Source organism: Octodon degus, unplaced genomic scaffold (genome assembly GCF_000260255.1).
Source record: "Octodon degus isolate 3935 unplaced genomic scaffold, OctDeg1.0 scaffold00018, whole genome shotgun sequence".
NCBI classification, from domain to species: Eukaryota; Metazoa; Chordata; class Mammalia; order Rodentia; family Octodontidae; genus Octodon; species Octodon degus.
In genome coordinates this window covers 20,055,047-20,075,911 of record NW_004524594.1, presented here as the reverse complement: position 1 = coordinate 20,075,911, position 20,865 = coordinate 20,055,047, and the positions used below count along the sequence as shown (strand labels likewise).

Genomic DNA, 20,865 nt, shown 5'->3' with positions numbered 1-20,865 from the left:
GGAGTCAGAAGTTGCCCATAGGAACACCTGGATCTCCTGGTCTTTAGTGTGGAAGTGAAAGAGACCCTCAGTAACTTAGTTGAAATCACTCCCATGTGTCATCAGACCCTCTGAGATTGTCTAGCAGACACTTTCCAGCCGAGCATCCAAGCATAGTGTGATTGATTAATTGGAAAAATTTTTGTCTCTTTAAGCAGAAATCTTTTGTTGGTATTTTACTTTCTATAGTTAAAAATCTTTTGTTTCATAAAATTTAAAGTCTCCACATTGTAAAGTGTGAAGTCACATGGATATAAAAAGTTTGTGTAAATACAAAGGGTGATTATGTTTAGAAAGTTTAGACCCTCAATAATGAAAGGAATCAGAGTAAGTTTATTTGCCTTTGTTCAAAATGATTTGTCAGCCAGTGCCAGTTCATTCACTACCTTTCTTTGCCCACTCCTCAGATCAGTTAGCAACTTAACTTGAATAATGCTGTCGAAGGCCAGGTGTGGTATATGCCTGTAATACCAACACTCGGGTGGCTGGGGCAGGAAGATTGTCACAAGTTCAAGGCCAGCCTGGGCTATGTAGGAAGTTCAAGGACATACCTTATGGGAGCCTGTCTCAAAAAACCAGAAAGACAAATACTGTTGGTAGATAATTATCTTCATCAATTTATATAATTATGATAAGATCTGTCTTTTTTTAAGAAAAAGAAAGCAGGATTCTGCCCTCAGTTCCCTACAGTCTGATTAAAGTTCTAAAAACAATTTTGCAAAAAGATACAAAGGAAAGTTACAATAGGCATTAGTGAATGTTTAAAATACTATGTTAAAAAAATAAAATAAAATACTATGTTATTGACAATTCATGATCATTTTTTATATTTGAGTGAATATCTTAAATGAGGCTGCTGTATAATCTTCAGGGAGCAGTTTCAGGGTGACCCTGCCAGGCTACTTGATGGTGTTTTTGCATTCTCTGTTCCTTATGTCCCCTTGTCTGCCCATTGTAATCTTCAGTACTCTCAGTTTTCAGAATGATTATTTATTTGTTTATTTTTTTATGTATTTGGTACAGGATCTCACTATGCAGCTTGGACTTGTAGTGATCCTCCTGTTTTCAGCCTCCCCAGTACTGGGGTTACAGGCATGTACCACCACGCCCAGTGCGGTTGGCCAGTCCAGTGCTCCTGGGGACCGTCCCAGCACGGCATGTAGTGCCAAGGATTGAACCCTGGTCCCTGTGCTTACCTAAGGAGGCACTTAGACTGCTGAGCTATCTTGCTGGCCTTCAGAATGATTATTTTAAAAATCCACAGTATTTACCAAGTGTCCCTCCAATCACGGATCTGAATATTTGTCCTTTCTCCTTATCAGAGCTGAGGGAGGCAGACGGCATGGTTACATGGGACACCTTACAAGGATAGCCAACTGTATCGTGCACAGTACAGACAAGGGGCCCAACAGTGCGTTAGTACAGCAGCTTATCAAAGGTAAGTTCGTTTAACTATATTTCTGTTGGTTTGCAGAAAAAGGTTAGCAGTAAAACAGAACTATAGCATTTTTAATAGCTTGTTTGTGGGGTTTCTATTTGCAGATTGTATAGAGATTTGAATGTGGTTCTGGACTGTGTTTCTATTAGGATCTCTGCTGTCCTTTTAGTAGATGCTGGCTGACTTTAGCATCCCGGGATTGCCTGCTATTAGTGAAAAAAAATTGCTTGCTAAATTGTTGAGGAATTTGAGCTTATAGTATTCCTCTGCTGGTAGCAGAGCCACTTGAGTTGCAGTTACACTTGCTTTTACTTTTCTTCTGAAGCCCTTTATCTCACTTGTGCATTCATTGCCTTTAAATTGGGTTACTAAGACATTTTTGACCATTTCCTTTAGTATCTGTATCACTAAAAAGGGAAGAGGTGTTGGTTCTGAAGAGTCTCTTGTTTTACTAGCATTTAACTTTTAATTTTCCCAAGATTACATGGAAAAACTGAATACTTTTTACACAAGGGCCCAGGTCACAGGTCCATCTCTTCCAGAATGAGAGCATCAAGAGCTCTGTATTCTAGGTTTCTGCCCAGTGGATTACTACTAGACCTAAGACTTCTTGGAGTGTGAGGAATCTGTAACATCCCTGGGACAGAGTTCCTTCAGAGTTAGCGTGCTGACAATTGTTCCCAATGTATCTATTTTTCTCCTAAAAAATGTTTGGTCAAGAGGCTATTACCTGTTGAATGTACAGAAAATTCTCATTTAACAACCTGCTAATGACATTCCTGTTTAAATTGTTCAGACCTGCTGCCAAAGCATGCTGTTTGGAATTAGAACCTACTGTTTAGAATTACAACACAGGAACATGAGCAGCAGTGTGGCCTAATGGTGGGTTCTTCTACAGTACACTATTGCAGTTTTTGGTTATTGTACTAAACAGTACAGTACTGTAGTTTCATGTTGTTATGCATTGCAGTACCACATGTAAGAGTTACACACAAATAAAAGCAAAGTCAGCAAGTTTGGTCAATTTTCTTTGGTCAATTTCTTCTGAATACTGTTATGTATATACCACATACCATTCCTCATTTAGTGATCAAGTCATTTAACAACCTAATTGTAGGAACGGAACTCAGTCTTTAATGAGGGTTTTTTTTTTTTTTTTTTGCAGAACTGGGGATTGAACTCAGGCCTTTGCACTTGCCAGGCAAGTGCTTATTCCACTGAGCCATCTCCCCAGCCCCAGAACTCAGTCTTTAAACAAGGGACATCTGTACACTAAAAGCCTAGTTGTCAGTCAGCCAGTAGAAGAAAAATTAGGGCTTGCCCACCTGTAATTTTGCCTCTTGAAAGTTGTGTAAGTCTCTTACGTCATTTCTCACCAGGTCTCATGTCCTTACCAAGGAAAAATGGTTATGTAATATGATTCAAGTTTTTTTTGTTTTGTTTTGTTTTTTTTAAGTTGCTTGCCTGGCAGTGTGTGTGTGCTCAAATGAGAATGCACCTATGCTAGATGTTTAAGCCATAATTTTGAGATTTTCCATTTAGGCCTCTAAAATTACAGCCATAGTTTCATTTTCACAGAAAACTAATTATATGTCCTTTATATATAGTCACAACATATGTATATCCCATATGTCGGCTTATGAGGCAGGCATTTAAGCATTTAAGAGACATTATCTTAGATGAATTTGGGAAGCCAAATAGGGTTCTGTAGGACATTATTAGCCAGGTGCCATCATAGTGTCTTGCAAAAGTATAAGAGCTGTCATTTGCAATGTTTCCTAAACTTTCTTCCCTGTGGGAAAAATTGACTCCCTACCTGTTTGACATTTTCTGCTTCCTTTCTATCAGTGCAGTGGGCAGGCTATTGCTAGCTCCTAAGCTGATGGGCTTGCTTACCTGCCCTCAGTGAAAAAGACAGGCTGCTCTGCATGACCATCCACTCTAGTCTTCCTCATGGTCACTGTGGTGATAATGCTTTTTTCCTTTTCTTACTCTGAAGATCTTCCAGACGAAGTCAGAGAGCGATGGGAGACATTCTGCACAAGCTCCTTAGGAGAAACGAACAAGAGGAACACGGTAGATCTAGTAGGTTTTACAAGGTTACACTTCTGATTTTTTTGTTTTTTGTTTTTTTGTTTTTTCAGTGCGCTTAGACTATACCTATTTATTCAGAAAAATGTAAAATTTGGCCCACTAAATGGGCTGAGGATAAGTTCACATTTGCTACTCTGGAAGAGAAGTCAGTATTCACAGTACTTTTGCTAAGTTGTCTGGTCAACTCCTAATTACCTGCCTTGGATGACAGAAAGATACTGAAAAACCACAGATTCCTACTTCACATCATATTGCTGTTTTCCCTGATGCCCTGTTCCCTCAGTAGCTTAACAGTAGCCTTCTTCTTACTCAGTGGGGTTTATTGCCTTATGCCTCAGATAACCCTAAGTGCTTAAAATTCCTAAACAAGTCCGTAGATATTTTTTAATACTAATTGAGTTGAGCTTATCCTCATTTTAGGTCATCCTCAGTGAGGGAAAACCTTGTAGATGACTTTGAAACTCTCTGTAGTCTTAAAATTTTTAACAAAATTGTTACTTTCAGCCAGGGAATAATGGCATTGATAATTTTTTAAAAAATTATATTGGACTTTGGAATGTATTTTTGTTTTTTAACACGGTAAGGTTGAGGTAAGTATTGTTTGGTTTTGCTTTTAAAGATAGAGAAGCATTTTCTTTTGTAAGCATATGCCAGTTCATAAGCCTTGGTTTAAAAATAGTGCCATCCAACATTTAACTTATTATTTGAAATCTAGCAGCTATACCCTTGAATTTCTAGTATATAATAACAGTGTCCTATATCAGTTACCTGGCAGCCTGTCTGTTCAGTACCTAACTTCAAAACAAGAGTGAAGCAGGTTTTGAAAGCCAGAGTGTCCTTTTGACCATAATGGTGAACGTATGACATGCATGCTGCAGTGGGCTGTTTGTATTATCGAACCCTAAAAATTTGCCCACTGCCCTAGGACATCCTGTGTCACACTCCTTCAAGGACCTGTGCCTCCTATGTGGTAGACTTAACAGATTTGATGCTTTTTCCAGTCAGGACACAGTAGTAGCATAAGGGCTTTTTAAAGTTGTTTCGAAAGTATGAAGAGTTGAAGTAATTATGAAACAGAGGTAACTGTGAAAGGGAAACTGCATGGGGACATTGAATTAAAATGAGTCTGTGGGCCCCGCTTGTTTCTTTATGTGACAGCCCCAGTAGAGAAACTAATATTCCTATTGGCAGCTGTGGGTCATCAAGGAAAGTCACAAGTCACTTTTTGGAGCATATTACGCATTGTAAATAGCTTTTAGGGGCTTGAGGTTTTGTTTGTTTGGTTTGGGTTGAGTTGGTTTTTTGTATTTTATTTTAATTAACCAAATTGGTTAAAATATTAAACAGGGTTAAATACTACCCATTATATCACCTAACCTGAGAATTCTGAGTAATTAAAGTTGTTGGGGGGGTTGTTTTGTTGTTGTTGTTTGTTTTTTATGTATTGAAACTTGTCCTCTCCCATACTATGAGATCTAATCATTTAATTTTAGAGGTTGTGATTGACTCCTTGTAAAGAATGCACACCACGGTTGGGAATATAGCTCAATGGTACAAGTGCCTGCGTGGCAGGTGCAAGGTCCTGAGCTCAGTTACCTGTATACCCCCCAAAAATGCAGGCCACATGTTCTCATAAAAGAGAATTTTGTTGTTTCGTTGTTTCTTACATACATTTTTCTTCTTTCTTACATATATTTTTTCTTGTTTCTTATATTGCTTTTTCTTTGTTTCTTAGTATATGAAGGCATATTTAAGAATACCAGGGCTGGTGAGATGGCTCAGTGGTCTAAAGCACCTACTTACAACAAGCTTAGTAAAGCGCAGGGACCGCAGTTCAATCCCCCAGCACCACATGCCAGCCAGCCCTGTCCCCTGGTGGGCTGAGCTGGCCACACACACACACACACACACACACACACACACACACACACACAAAAACAAAAATAAAATAAAATAAAAGAATACCCTGGGGCCGGGGAGATGGCTCAGTGGAATAAGCACTTCCCTGGCAAGCGCAAGGGCCTGAGTTCAATTCCCGGTTCTGCAAAAAAAAGAAAAAGAAAAGAAAGAATACCCTGGTTTTGTTTAGGAATTTTTTGTTAAAATTATCCTTTGATTGATTTGAAAAGTAGATGTCAAAAACTTAGGCTTAAAAAAAAAAGCAGACTTCATGAGGAGCTCTGCAGTAGAGGAGGATTTCATTGCAGTCTGGTCAACACTTGGTTTCATTATATACTGCCAGTAAATCTATCCTGTGACTGTATAAATACCTGTATACCTCATGGAGAGGCATGGATATGCAATGAAGAATGTGTCCGGTCCTCCTCTGAGCCAGACATGAAGACATTTACACCTGTGTTGAAATGATATGAGCTCCATCTGTCACCTGAGGTGAAGTACAATTCATTTACAGCACCATACATGGATTATAGACATTCTATAGTAAGATGAAATGGGGAGAAGGTGTATATAACAAAGATGGTCAGGTTTATAAGAGACCTATTAGCATTACTGACTTCCCATTGAATTAGCCCTACTCTGTAATTCTGCTTCCTATCGAGGCTTTAAGATTGCTCTCAAGACTTCAGTTGTTTGATCCCAAATATTTATTTATTTATTTATATTTTTTGGCCAGCTCAGCCTACCCTGTGGGTGGGGCTGGTGCAGCATGTGGTGCTGGGAATCTTTTGCCTAAACTTGACTAAGCAGGCACTTACCACCGAGCTATCTTGCTGTGTCTCTCCCCCGCTCCCCCATTATTTTCTAAATACTGTCTCCATTTAGTTGGGCATCCTTCCAGTGGGGAATTTTGTGTTGTAGGGTTTTTTTGTTGTTTATTTTGTTTTGATTTGATTTTTTTTTTGAGATAAGCATTTGCTATGTAGTTCAATCTGGCCTTGAGCTCATGATGAGTCAAGGCTGACCTCAAACTTAGGCCATTCTCCTGCCTCAGCCTCCTGAGTACTGGAATTACAGGCTTAACCCACCATGCCCAAATTCTGTATTGTATTTAAGGGCAGCAGATCACTCACATTTTAGGGATGCTTATATATTATTGCCAGACCACCAAGAGATTGGACCCTCCAGGTTCTTCATTTTCAAGTATAGAATGTTTTCAGGTTATATCTCAGTGGGGTTGGGTACCTTCTTCTGGGGAAATAAGTATTGCAAATATTTCTGTAAACACAACTTGATAAATACAGTGGGCTTTGCTTACTCTTGGAAAAGTGACAAGAGTACCCACACATGAATGTAGTACATGGCCTTAGTAAAAGCACTTGCCTTTTTAACCATTCATCACCAAAGATAATAGATTTCTTATCCCTGCTCCTTTTTCAGGTAGATAGATTAAATCTGTTGCTTTTACTTAGTTGATTTTAGTGTAGTTCAGGTATCTTTCAGAAGTTTGTTTCAGATGTGTTCATAGCTTAAGTTAGTACATATGATAGCCCTGGCCTGTGCTTGCTTTTCTTCTTACAGCAAAGATATACTCACTTATACACTTAATACTTACCTGTTCTGCGGGCCCCTGCCCTGAAGTCTTCATTGCTTATAGAAGACAATGTCTTTCAGCCACCAACTCCTGTTGCTTCTACTGTAGCATTTTCATTAAACTCTTTTAAGATATTTGAAGTGCTTTAGTCTTATCCAGTGTATCAAAAATATATGCACAGTAGATTCATATACTGCCTAGATTTTTGTTTTGAAGGTTTATTATAAATAAACTTTGGGTTTGTAATTTTATACAAAGTCTTGTTTTCAGTAAGCCCTCAAGCTGCAAAAATTGGCTAGGGTTTAGAAAGAGTTAGATAATGAAATACTTTGTATTAGGTTTGGAAAATTGAGTTTCATCCTTGAGTATCTGTCTCCATTAGGCAAAATGCATTTTAAAAGTGTTGGTGCTTATTTCCTAGCATTGACAGAGAATCTATGTAGAGAATGTACAGTGGCAGGAGCATTTCATGTATGAAATGCCTGAAGTGGAAGCGAAAGTTAATTGTTGCCAGTCCTAGGGTAGGCAGGGGTCAGAGGCTGGCAGTGGAACCACCATGGGAGCAGAGAGACCACACTAAGTAAGGAGTAAGAGTCAGCTAGATTTAATAATCACATCATACTCATAGTTTTCTTTGGCAGCCTAAATGAAGAAATCACCTATTTGTTTTTTCTCTAGCAATAGATAATAAACCTGAAACTATTATGAAAGAAAGCAAAATCTCAGAAGATTTTTTTCCTATAGCAGAGTATTGCATATTTCAGGCTGGTGAGATGGCTCAGTGGTCTGGAGCACCTACTTAGAACAAGCTCAGCAAAGCACAGGGACCACGGTTCAATCCCCCAGCACCACATGCCAGTCAGCCCCGCCCCCTGGTGGGCTGAGCTGGCCACACACACACACACACACACACACAATAAATAAATAAATAAATAAATAGATAGATAGATAGATAGATAGATAGATATTAAAAAGTATTGCATATTTCACTTAGCATACATTGAGCTTGGCAAAAAATGTTTTTATGTATGCATTAACTTTTGTTGCATTTGTTCCCATTGAATGTTTATCAACATTCATTAATTCAGTATTTGAGTGCCTACTATGAGCAAGACACAGGATAATAGTACTAAGCAGTATTAGCAAAAAATTGTACTTCATGGAGATGGTTAAACAAGTAGTAACACTCTGCAAAGAATTAAAAGAATAATTTGGGCAAGAGTGCAATGTAAAATTAGGTTCAGGAGAACCTCACCAAGAATTGGAAGGACTAGAGTGCAGGGGCTCCAAGTTTGGATTGTTGCTAGTGTGTCTACCTGTAATAAGCAGGCAAGGGAGAAAGTAGGAAAACAGGAGGCCCCAGAGACACTGAGCAGCCAGAATTTGTATAGCTCTGTAGTCCATGGGGAGCATCTTGTTTGGTTTGGTTTGGTTTGGTTTGGTTTGGTTTGGTTTGGTTAAATCTTGCTGAGATGAGAACCTTTTGGGTTTTGAACTTTAAAAAAAAAAAAAAAAAGCATAATTTGATGTCCAGCTTTGAAACATTACTATGGCTGGTGGTGGCAGGCTGTAGATGAGCAAGAGTTAAGAGCAGAAGCCTTACAAACTGCTTCCTGAGCAGGGGAGGGGTTAGATGACTTGCCCTAGTGAGCTAATAGTAGACTTGATGAAGATTAATGGCAGTTTAAGTTACATGTTAAAGCCAGGTGGAACATATGTGAGTCAGTTAGAGGAGACTGAGGGATTTAGCTGAAGAATAGGGAAGGTGGCATTTCCTGAGCAGGAGATGGCTCAGAAGGAGTTTGTGTGAAAATATACATTAGGAGTTTGATTTTTGTAATTCTGATTCGTGAGTTTCCCCCATGGGTAAATTATTCTTTTTAGCTCATTTTATTGTTTTAACCTGAAGCCAAAAGGTAGAATCAGATTCTCCATGAATGTATGCATGCATTGTATTATTTTTAATAGTAATTGATAAACTTGTTTATTTTTAGAGAAAAAACATTGTAAATACCCTTGAGGAAATAATTTAGATAGAATTGTCTTAAGATAAGATTGTGTTAAGAACATAGCTACACACAGGTTGGACTTTCCTGGCCATCCCCATTTCCTTGAGACCCTAATAACTTCCTGAAGCTACTGTTGATCCAAGTAGATGTTCTTCAGTGATAACAAACTGTACACCTGATTTTTTCAGGCCAGATTCATAAGTAGAATACAAGTGCTATATACTTTACCAAAGATCTCTAAAAGGACAAGATCTTAATCATACTTTGGCAGTTTTTTATTGACAACTTTACAAACCATACTTCAGAAAGCCTATTTGGATTGTACTCTGGGTTTCTTGAACTAACATCAGAACAGCTTCTGGAGCAGACTAGGCCAGTCCCAAAAGTTCCCACTAGGCATTCCCTTATGTTACCAGCAACATCAAGTGGCAGATGCTTATGTTTTCCCCTAAGGACTGTATTCTCTGCCCAAAGCAGTTCTGTAAAAAGTAAGAATAAATACCTCAGATAATACAGTGCAGGTTACCCGTAAGTACAATGCTTGTTTTTAGAATTTTATAAGCCGCTTATATTTATCACTTGCTATATACTAGTTACTATTCGTAGTACTTGGTCATTTGTGTATATTGGTTCATGATTACACATTTACCTTGTCCTAATTTTATGTGACATACATGAGCACTTCATACCTGTTTTTTAATTGTTGAGAATTACTGGGTGTAGGAGGGGACATCTTCCTGGGCAGATTTGGGGTGTTGAATCACATCATATTTATTGCTCATTGCCAACGTGGACAGAAAATTGAAGAATTTTAGGTGAAATGGTTATATTTAAAGCTGACCTTTCTTGTGTCCTATTAGTAATCCCTGGGGAGTGCAGTTTTATCCTGTAGGCCTGGCATATCGCAACTATTTTTATGTTTCAAACATACTATTACTTGAACCTTTTTCACCTTATAAATGTTTAATTGGTGATAGTTATAAAATAATTATTTCAGTGGAGTAATTCCTGTCTTTTTAAAAAAATAATCTGATTTCTAGTGGTGGTTAGTACCAAGAAGTGAAATAAACAGAAAAAGGCAGTAGCCAGACTGAGGGAAATGTTCCCTTGATGATTGGGTGGGTTTGACAATTTAACTGTTAATTTTGTTTTTTTCTGTTACACATTGAGAGAAAAACTGAATGTCATTTTTTTTCCATAAAAATGCTGATACAAATGTCCAAAACCTTTTCTATGTTAAATAGTTGTTTACATTTTTATGCATATAGGTTACAACCTGCCATATTCATTCATCCAGTGATGATGAAATTGACTTTAAAGAAACGGGTTTCTCACAGGATTCCTCTTTGCAGCAAGTGAGTCATGCCTAAAGCTTTGCTCTTTGTTTTTATTTTAAATGCTTAGTTTAGTTGCCATTTGTCAATCAGTTTGGAGTCAGATTATGTATGAGAATGTGATTTGGGTTATTTATTAGTTAGGTCAAAGCACTTAGGAATTGTTGGGTATAGTAGAGGTAGGTCTATACTGATATATTTCTAGGGAATATTTCATACCTGATAACGTTTAGTGAAGTAACTTTGCAGGGGAGCTGGAGTAGTTGGCACATCGTCTGACACATGCCTGTTTCACAGATCTTTACAATAGTTGAGTTATTCAAATAGATTGGTATAGTAGAGCCGTGTGATTAAGAATAATAGAAATAATAAAAAGAATAATAGAAATAAGATTTTTAAAATGTAAGTAAACTTTTAGCAGTATCCTGAACCAAATGGCTTATTAAAATAATCCTTTCCATCAATGGTATGTTTCTAATACCTTGTAAATTCTATTTACAGTGACATATGTATTTAGTTTTAGTTGAAATAATGCATTGCTACCCCTACTTCTCTGCTGCAGATTCATCTCCATTTATTAGCTGCTTTTAATCTGTTAGGAATGCTAGAACTAATAAGCACATTGATTTATCATCCATATAATGTTTATTTTTCTTCTAAGTAGCAAGTTTGGGAGCTAAAAACAGAAGCTCTGTAGCAAGTGATCAAACCTTTATATGGAAATGGTCCTTAAAACCAGGACCAGAAAGTCTTGGCATAATTGCTTTTGTGTGACAGTAGAATTAAGGCCATCCCTTCTCACCCTGAATGTTGCTTGGCTTCTTTTTACTCAGTCTTTAAGCTTCATCTTTTACTAGTACCTGGACAAAGCTCCTGGTGCTTAGTGCTGACTGGTCTTTGACTTCCAGGTTATCTGTCTGTTAACTTGGGGGCTAAGCAATTGCTTGATTTTGGTAGAGATTAGCATTTGCCTTTTCTAGATAGGTCTGAAGTGGTGTTTCAACTGGCATTCCTTTTGATTCCTGACACTGCTGCCCTTTGGCAGTTAGCTCCCAAGTACTGTACAGTTAGGGAGCAGTGAATCCATAGGGAGTGCTGTTGATTATCAGTGCCTTCTTGCTTTCTGGTAGTGCTGGCCACCCTAGTGGTACACTTGGCATATTATGAGTCCTTGTGCCTATAGGAAGTCACTCTTTTTTGTTCCTAGAACTCTGGTATTGCCCCAGGAAACACATTGGCAGTGGCTTCTTCACTGAAGCACCTGTGGATAGTGCAGTAGTCAACTCACCTAAGAATAAACCCAAATAACTCCATTGGATCATTGCTATGCCCCCGAACTTGGTAGTATCAACTATAAGTTATCAAAGTGATTTGGTACCTATTGAAATGTAGGGGAGCGAATTGGGGGGGAGACAGAGAATAAATATATATGAGAATATAGTACCCTGAACATTATAAATATGGTAGTAAGCTTGAAACTTTCTGCTATTTTACTTTTTGGTTTTTTTAGTGGTGCTAGGAGTTAACCCAGAACAATGCATAGTCTAGACATGGATTCTACCAATGAGATATGCTGTCAGGCCCAAAATTCCAACAAGAAATGAATATTTCAGGGCATCTAGAAAGTAGTTCCGATTATTTATCTTGATATCAGATTCAAGGGTCATGACCATTCTGGAGACTTTCCAACAGGTTTCCAGGAAACTTTCCTTGGCATGTTTAAACTAACCACGGATTGTTTTGAAGATAACATGATCCAGAGCTTTGTTTTAATTTTATTTTTTTATTTTTAAAGGAAGGACTAAAGGGTATTCAGGGTCTCATTACTAGATTGGACTCATAGTGATCCACTTGCTTACAGCCTCCCATGAGCTGGGATTACAGGCGTGCACCACCACACCCAGTTTCATTTGCCATCTCAGTTTGCTCCATGGTGGGGGCCGGCAGGGCAGGCCCATTCCCAGCCTTTGTGCCTGCTTTCAGGCACTTTGATCCACTGAGCTATTTGGCTGGCCCTGCCAGAGCCTTTTTTAAAGAAAGATTTTGTAAAGAGTTTCATCATTAAAAAAAAAAAAAGAGTTTCATCATAATCTCTGTTACAATTTGCAGACATCAAATTTCTCATTCATATTTGAAGTTTTGACTTCCTGTTGACCAGTCCCTTGATTACAGAGAACTCAGGGGGCCGGGAAGATGGCTCAGTAGAATAAGCACTTGCCTGGCAAGCACAAAGGACTGAGTTCAATCCCTGGTTCTGCCAAAAAAAAAGAGAACTCAGGGCAGGTTGTTCAACTAGTTAATAACCATATCATTGCTGAAACTATATGTGATGTAGGTAGTGTCTTGCCACATAATCTTACCACATGTGCATTTTGTTCTGGACTCTTGGTCCTTTCTGGTTTCTTAACATCTAGTGTTGACTCCCCATTATAATTCTGCTTCAAGAAGCATGGAGTAAGAGTTCTTTCTCTACAGTGTCAAGAATTAGGCCAGCACCTCATACAGGTACTGATCATGATCAACTCACTTCTCATCAGAGCCTTGAACAGTCTCTGATATTGACCAGAATGATAGTATTGGAAAGTGTGATTTATAATTACATGGTCTATAGTGCTTTACAGATATGGATGTCTCAAAGATACAAAGTTAAATAGTTTAACTTAAAATTAAAAAATTTAAAGTTAAAAAATTTTAAGTTAAAAAATAGTTAAAAATCTTCATTTATGTGGGTTCGTATGTTTTGACAGCTTTAGTAGTAAAAAATTCAATTTGAAACATGATTTATTTACTGGTTTGTATATTCTTCAAAGTTAAAATAAACCTGGGCCAGCCAAATAACTCAGCAAATCAAAGTGCCTGCAAGCAGACACAGGGGCCAGAGGTTTGATCCCCAGGCCTGCCCTGCTGACCCTGCCCCCAGGGTGTGCTGAGACAGCAATTAAGACTGGGTGTGGTGGCGCCCACCTGTAATCCCAGCTCTTGGGGAGGCTGTAAGCAGGAGGATCACTGCAAGTCCCAATCTAGTAGTGAAACCCTGAACACCCTATAGACCCTTCCCTAAAATACAAAAGAAAAAAGTTAAGTTAGACCTGGAAATAATTAGGACTATAAGCTTTGTCATTTTTTCCTTTTTAATTACTTTATGAAGTTACTAGTGACTGGCAGTTGCTGTATATGTGTTTCTGGGTGGAGAGAATGTAGAAATATATGTGTAAAGGTGAATGTCTTATCTGTACATGTATATTTATATGTACATATGTATGTATACACATCTGATACACTATTTATAAAGAATTTAAGGGTTGGTGAGATGGCTCAGTGGTCTAAAGCACCTACTTAGAACAAGCTTAGCAGAGACTGGTTCAATCCCCCAGCAACACATGCCAGCCAGCCCCGCCCCCTGGTGGGCTGAGCTGGCCACACACGCGTACACACACACACACACACACACACACACACACACACACACATATATAAAATAAAATTTAAAAAAAAAAGAATTTACGTATAGAAACACTTCGGAGAACATTTCTTCCTTTTTACAGTGACCCAGAACAGTCATAATGTGGTTGATCATCAAGGTACCAAAAAAATGAAGTGAGGGTGGGGGTGGACTGAGAATGACCCTTCCCTTTTGTAACAGATATCTTGTGCATAAGCTTGGAGTCTGGCTTATGCTGCTTGCTCAGCAAAATGACTGCATGGTTGTTTAGCACATTTTGAAAGTACCAAACATTTTTTTTTTTTTTTTCCAGTGTACTTGGTACAGGTTCTCACTACACAGCTTGGACTCCTGTTTTCAGCATTACAGGTGTGCGCTACCATGCCTGATCTTGGTGACCAGCTCAGTGTACCCGGGGCGGGGCCAGCATGGCATGTGATGCCTGGGATCAAATGGTCCCGGAGCTTGCCTAAGCAGGCACTTAATCTACTGAGCTATCTCACTGGTCAGAAGTACCAAATATTCTTATCGAAGCTAAGACTGCCATTCAGAGGAGTTGGTTTCTCTTTTTTTATTTAATGCATGTGAACACTGCCTATCATTCTTTTCTTTTTTGCATAATCAGGGATTGAACTCAGGCCCTTGCGCTTGCCTGGCAAGTGCTTATTCTACTGAACCATCTCCCTGGCCCCATATTTTCCATTCATGTACCTCAATCTGAACTCTAAACCCAGAACTTGTCCCATTCTACTGTTTGCAACCAAGTCTCCACGATTCAGCCTTGGTTTGTAGTCTGTGCCTTACCCAGTGTGGTTCTGCCAAGTTACCTCTGCAAAGACATCAGACCTAACTAACAAATAGCAAGTCCCCATGTACTCATATAGTATCATTTCTGTGGACCAGAAAAGAGGGATAGCGTAGAGGTGTGAATGAACACGGGGTAGCGGGTGTGTACTGTATTGCATGAGAGGAAAGTGATACAGTGATTCTCTTTGTGTATCCTAGCTAGATACAGTTTTTTTCCAGATCTAAGCAAAAGATACCTTCCAAAGCCAAATATACAAGGTTTATTTTTAAATTACTTATAGTATGGATTATCCATGCCATAATTCCCTGCCACCAGCATGAGTCATTAGGAATTAATGGTAAAGGTATTTCTGTAGTGTGCATCTGCAGGGTGAAATCTGTGGTCTCTCCTCGTTGTGGACCCAAGGAAAAGTCACTTTGATTTGGGGATCAGGGGTGGGAGTTGCCTCCTTCCCAACAAGTGGCTGCAGACGTGCCTCAGCTCAGCTAACACCTTCTCCTGCTGCCCTTGTGGGGCTGCCCTTAGGAAACAGCAGTGCTGACCATGGGCAGCACACACTGTGTTTTGTGGTCTTGTATTTAGTGTTGGAATAGTGTAACAAAGTGACAATTGCTTGTCTTCATGTATTCTGTATTCTTGTTAATCAACATACTCCCTAATTTTACTTGTTCTTGGGCCCACTTGTTCAAACTCAGAGAATCAATATTTTTGTGGAGTCCACAACATTCCCCCATTTTTCAACTAAGGAAACCCAAGTGAATTTGGTGTTCACTAGATAATGATGAAAAGAAACAACTGGCTTTTCCATGGGCCTGCTAGTGTTCTAAGCTTTCTTGAATGATTTCAAAGGGTTAAAACCTTCTGGTTTTTACCTAAGGTAGGTAGTGTAGAAGTAACTTCTTACATTCTTTCTAGCCTCTAAGATTTTTTTTAGTTAACTCTTCATAAATGTTTTGTTTGTAGGATCATGATTGTGTTTGTCAGTTGTTTTTCCTCTTATGTTGTTTTGTTCTGGTGAATTGGGGATGGAAAATGACAAGGAGGGAGGTGGGGGGAGTTGGTACAAGTTGAATCTTAGGGTAAAGTTGGTTGTGTCTGAGGTGACTGACACCTCATAATTTCAGACTGCTGCATGTCACTCAGTTACTTCTTGAAATAAGACTTAAGTCTGTGTCTAAACAGTACAAGATAGTGGCCACTTGGGTTTCCTCATTTTTTTTACAGTGATATGTACATGGGAACAATTTGTGGCCCAAATTTCAAACATTACCTCTTTTTTGGCAAAATGTGTCTGAAATTATTTGATTTTTTTTTTAGAAAAACACACCAACTTTTAAAGCCATATGGCTACATAAATAAGATGATTTCTGGAACACAAATGGGCAAATAGTGTGTAGAATGTCATTAGAATCATGATATCACTGTCACTGGTCCTGGGGTTGCCAGGCCTTTTCTGATTATCAGATGCAACAAATGACGTCCAATTTTATTGACCAGTTTGGCTTCAACGATGAGAAGTTCGCAGACCAAGATGACATTGGCAAGTGAGTATGTTTTCCTGTTTCTATGATTGCCTCATGCACTGGTGGGTTTTTTGGTGAGATTTTTTTTTTTTTTTTTTTTTTTTTTAAATTGTGTTGGGTTCTTGGGTCTCTCTGGTAGCATTCTTGAGTTGGAAAGAATAGTCTCTTTTTGTGGCACCTAATAATTTAAGCCAGGTCCAGCCTTGAGGCTGACTAGTTAAAGACATTGGACTTGACCTCTTTCACAGAGCTTTTTTCTTACTAGGTTATCCTTCTTTTAGGAGCCCAAGTCATCATTCTGCTCTTCTAGGCAGTGTTAAGTAGTGTTACCTGAAGTACTTAGCCCTGTGCTATTCATTACTTGGTTTGAGGTGTGTTCACTTACAGAATGAATGATAGAGTTTTTTATTCCAGCAGATGACCAATTTGACAGGAGCTGCTTGCCCTGTATGTATGTGGTCTTCTAGGAACCTTATATAAGAAAAACTTGGGCTTTGAGGAGAGCCATATAGTGAAATCATTCATTCTGTAATCAAGGTAACAGGCACAGTAGGAATTACACAGGGTAACAGTGCACAGTATCCGTGAACAGAAAATGTGTACGTGACACACAGAAGTGAATACCAGTGATTTAGCACCTTACCTTGGGAGAAGGGAGACACATGTAGTGTTTTTGAAATGAGCATTACACCTTACAGAGAACAAAGTTGAACAAAAATTTGCAACTGACTTTTAAATAACTGGGTGTCATCTCTCAGGGAAGATCATAGTTAGCCTTGTGCATACTTGGTATCCACTATTATTCACCACAAATTGTAGTTTATAGTATGTGAGAAGTTAAAAAAAAATTACAGCACTCTCCATGCCATGGACATGTCCTGGCATAATGGAACAGAGACTGCACTGTAAATAGCAGAAGATGAAGTCTTTCAGCTGCCTAGTTTGTCTCAATACTAAAAGAGCAGGAAAACTCCACAAGGTTACCTTTTTGTTTCCCCACCTCATACCAGAACCTGCAGTCCCCATATTGCCCACTTGATGTCTCAGCGTTGACCTTTCTCGAGTCTGACAGCGTCATAGCCAGGAATCCCATCTTCTCTGTGAAACTTGCTGCTTAAAACAGTGATTATTAGAACATATCTTAAGAATTATGAGATAGCCTTGCCAGCTCAAAAAAGTAGTTCAGTGGGCTATAAGTTTTACTCCCTACGATCTTTCTGGATTGTGCTTTGTTGCAGTGTAAGATTTTAAGGATGCCTATGTATTTTGTGGATGCAGTGGCCATAACTGGAGAAAGCTCAGCGCCAACCCATAGTTTTGTACTTTTTTTGTAGTTTGACTAGATTCTTCTCTGCAAGTAATTTCTTTTGAGGTGTATTATTAGTATGGTCAGTGGAACCACAGTTGTCATGGGTACTATCAGTTCTTTCTATGAAGGTTTTCCAAGTGTTTTAGTGGCTTATGTCTCTAAAGGCTTCCATCTCACCCTTCCCTCCTGAAGGCATTTCTTAATACCATGGGAAATTACATCATTGCATTACATTAAATTATGTTAAATTAATCATTTAAAGTAAGAAAATTTCTTTCTGTGTATATAGAAAATTCCATGATAATGTAAATATTTTTAAGAAAATTTTATTAATACTGTTCTAGGAGCATCTAGGTAATTAACAAGTCTTACTTTTTTTTTTACAGTGTTTCTTTTGATCGGGTATCAGACATCAACTTTACTCTCAATACAAATGAAAGCGTAAGTATAAATATTTTCTGTCGTAAATAACATGGCATATAAGAGGTAGAAAGCACAAGGTGGAATTGGTTACTGTGAGGTACCAAGTGTTAGTTGCCTTCATCACTGGGAGCCCATATGTTAGGTTGACATCACGTGTATCACCCATTCCCGATGCCCCCCTGGCAGCTGTGGGCATGAGTTTGCAGTCGTGTCTTAAATGTAACAGGGCTAATAAGACCAGGGTCCCTGGTGATGGCAGCGTAGACCTTTGACTGTAAAAGCAAGACTGTAGGTTATCTCTCTTTTCCCGGGGTCAGGGCCAGTGTCTCGTTATCATGCTGCTTTGGAAACACTTAAGACCATCACGGTATTTGAATAGCCACAGCCTTGAATTTAATTTGGTTAGCAAGTGAGACCACTGATTTATTTGCTGACGTATGTTGTAGAAACAGCTGATTGGGGCCATGGCAGCTCATTGCTGCTTAGCAAGACAGGTGAAATCAGAGAGAACACAGCTTTCTTTTCCTTGTTGGCCAGAGCTGGCATTGCATCTCCAGGGCAGAGGAAGTTGTTGGTCTCATACTGTTGTTCTCACCAAGTGACGCGAGTTTGTGAGGAGAGGGGATGGTATAGGCCTCCTGCAGGCTGGCTTTGAACTCGGTCTTTTTTAGAGGAATTTCGTGTGTGTGTGTGTGTGTATATATATATATACATATATATATATATATATATAGTAATATTAGATTCATATATATATATTTCTTTAAAGCAATACAAAAATTATGTTGATAACTTCGGGGAGAAAATAGTTTGAATTTGTTTTGTTTCCCTCATTCTTGTTTTTATTTAGGGAAATATCGCCTTGTTTGAAGCATGTTGTAAGGAAAGAATACAGCAGTTTGATGATGGTGGCTCTGATGAGGAGGATATCTGGGAGGAAAAGCATATTGCATTTACACCAGAATCCCAAAGAAGATCCAGGTGAAAGATAGTTCATTACACTCAAAATTGTACATAGCAGTTGATTATTATGAGAGACGTTATGTATCCTCACCAAACATATACTTACCCTAGAGCTCAGTGCTTTTATCAAGGTCAGAGGAAGTGCCTGCTGAAGGGATGGGCCAGTTCTCTGGTCTGCAGTGCCACCACCATAGTAAAATGCTTAAACATCCTGCAGATACGTAGTCATTGTTCAGGGGTGTTGTGACCCAGCATTTGTATGGGAAAGGTGCTCTATCATGCCATGCTTTTAAGTAGATTAATATTCCTTTAATGTAGCAGCAGCCCACTTACATAATTGCCTCAAATTGTTTCTAAAAGTTAATCTTATTTTAAATGATGGGGGTCTTCTCAGTTCACATCATCTGTGTCAACCCTGACCCTTTTTTTAAAATCACTTTTTAAAATGTTTTAATTTTTAGTAGTACCTGTTTATAATACACAGTAATTAGATTCATTATGGGGAATCTGTACGTGTACATTATGCGTCTTAATTCTTTTTCTTCACTTTTAAGTCACTCTTAATTCACAACCTTCTTACTCAAGAGTTCTTGTTACATGATATTCATTATGAAAATCTTCATAGTTCAGAGAGAATGAATGATGAGTGGCAGTAGTTGAATTTTCATTTTTATTGTATGTAATGTTTTCCCATGGCATAAAAATCCAAAGAGAACAAGAAGGGTGTAAATGGAAAGTACAATCTCTCCCATCTCTTGAGCATCTTATTCTTCCTGGAGAGTCCATCGGAGTTGTCTATTCCTTGAGTGTGCCTACAGTTAAGTTTGTCTCTTAAGACTGTTCTTGCCACTGGTTACTGAAGACTTGGCAGTTGCTTCAGCAAGAAAAGGTATATTTTTATCATAGGTTAGATCTGATACCAGCTTAACCAAGATTTTAGGCTTAATTTCTTTCACTTATTTCTACTCTACCAGCTCTTTCATCTATTCCTACTTTACCATACCATCGTTGAGGTGGTGCGTTAGCTCTGCATGTGGATGGCAAGATAACTGCTGTTTTTTTAAGCCAGACAGCCAGAGCCAGAGATATCTTCATGCTGACTTGCTAAAGACAAAGATCAGTCAGATTTGTTTATCACCATTTACTATGAGATTTTGTTTTTATAGTGCATGGATTTACTAACGGGCCATAGCATATTGCTGTTTCTCCTCTGGTGACAAACTGGCCTTATATTTTATGACAGAGATGTAGCGCATTCACAGAGGGTCAATTATGGAAGGAAAACTGTGTCCTAGGGGAGTTGGCACTCAATACCAGAAAGAACACAGGATGAAAGAATGTTTTTTGTTTCAGTAACTGAAACAAAATAATTTCATTTTGATATGATTGACATACAACAAACTGCATTTTAAAATTATAGGGTGGTGAGTTTCAGCATATAGTTCATGAAACTGTCATCCTAATAAAGACCATGAGCTATCTCTTCAGCCCCAAAAGTTGTCTTATGCCCTTTTATAAAGCCTTAATCCCTTCCTGTTCTGTTAATCTCTCTTCATTTAGTTTGTGATTTCAGAGTTACATAAATGAAATAGTACATTATATACTTTTCCACATAATTACTTTGAGAACTATATAATGTGTTGATAGCTGTAATATATATTAATGTAATAGCTCATTCTTTTTTATTGGTATTAAGTATTCCATGAAATGAGAGTACTACAATTTGTGTATGTATTTTCCTATTACTGGACATTTGGGTTGTTCTCTGAATCACTTGATGATAGAACATGAAACACCCTCAAGCAGTCACTAAAACAGCAAAACTAGGAGCTAATGGTAGCAAAACAAAAAGGAAGTAAAATCAAATCATAAAAAATGCCAAATGAAGGCCAAAAGAAAGCACAACAGGGGCTGGAGAGATGGCTCAGTGGTCTAAAGCACCTACTTGAAACAAGCTTGGCAAAGCACAGGGACCGCGGTTCGATCCCCA

At 38.5% G+C, this 20,865-nt stretch overlaps 1 protein-coding gene across 8 annotated transcripts in view; it reads left to right on the top strand.

Moving 5' to 3' along the window:
- Ppp6r3 (protein phosphatase 6 regulatory subunit 3) overlaps positions 1–20,865 on the top strand; it is a 153,387-nt gene that overhangs the window by 107,137 nt on the left and 25,385 nt on the right. For 2 of the 8 annotated variants that reach the window (XM_004627125.2, XM_023710640.1), the window contains exons 13-18: positions 1,362–1,477; positions 3,477–3,562; positions 10,342–10,428; positions 16,104–16,201; positions 17,876–17,930; positions 18,763–18,893. In XM_004627125.2, coding sequence (XP_004627182.1) covers positions 1,362–1,477; positions 3,477–3,562; positions 10,342–10,428; positions 16,104–16,201; positions 17,876–17,930; positions 18,763–18,893 — 573 coding nt within the window. The remainder of the gene's footprint in view (positions 1–1,361; positions 1,478–3,476; positions 3,563–10,341; positions 10,429–16,103; positions 16,202–17,875; positions 17,931–18,762; positions 18,894–20,865) is intronic. The other 6 variants (XM_023710637.1, XM_004627126.3, XM_004627127.2 and 3 more) reach the window with 6 other exon arrangements.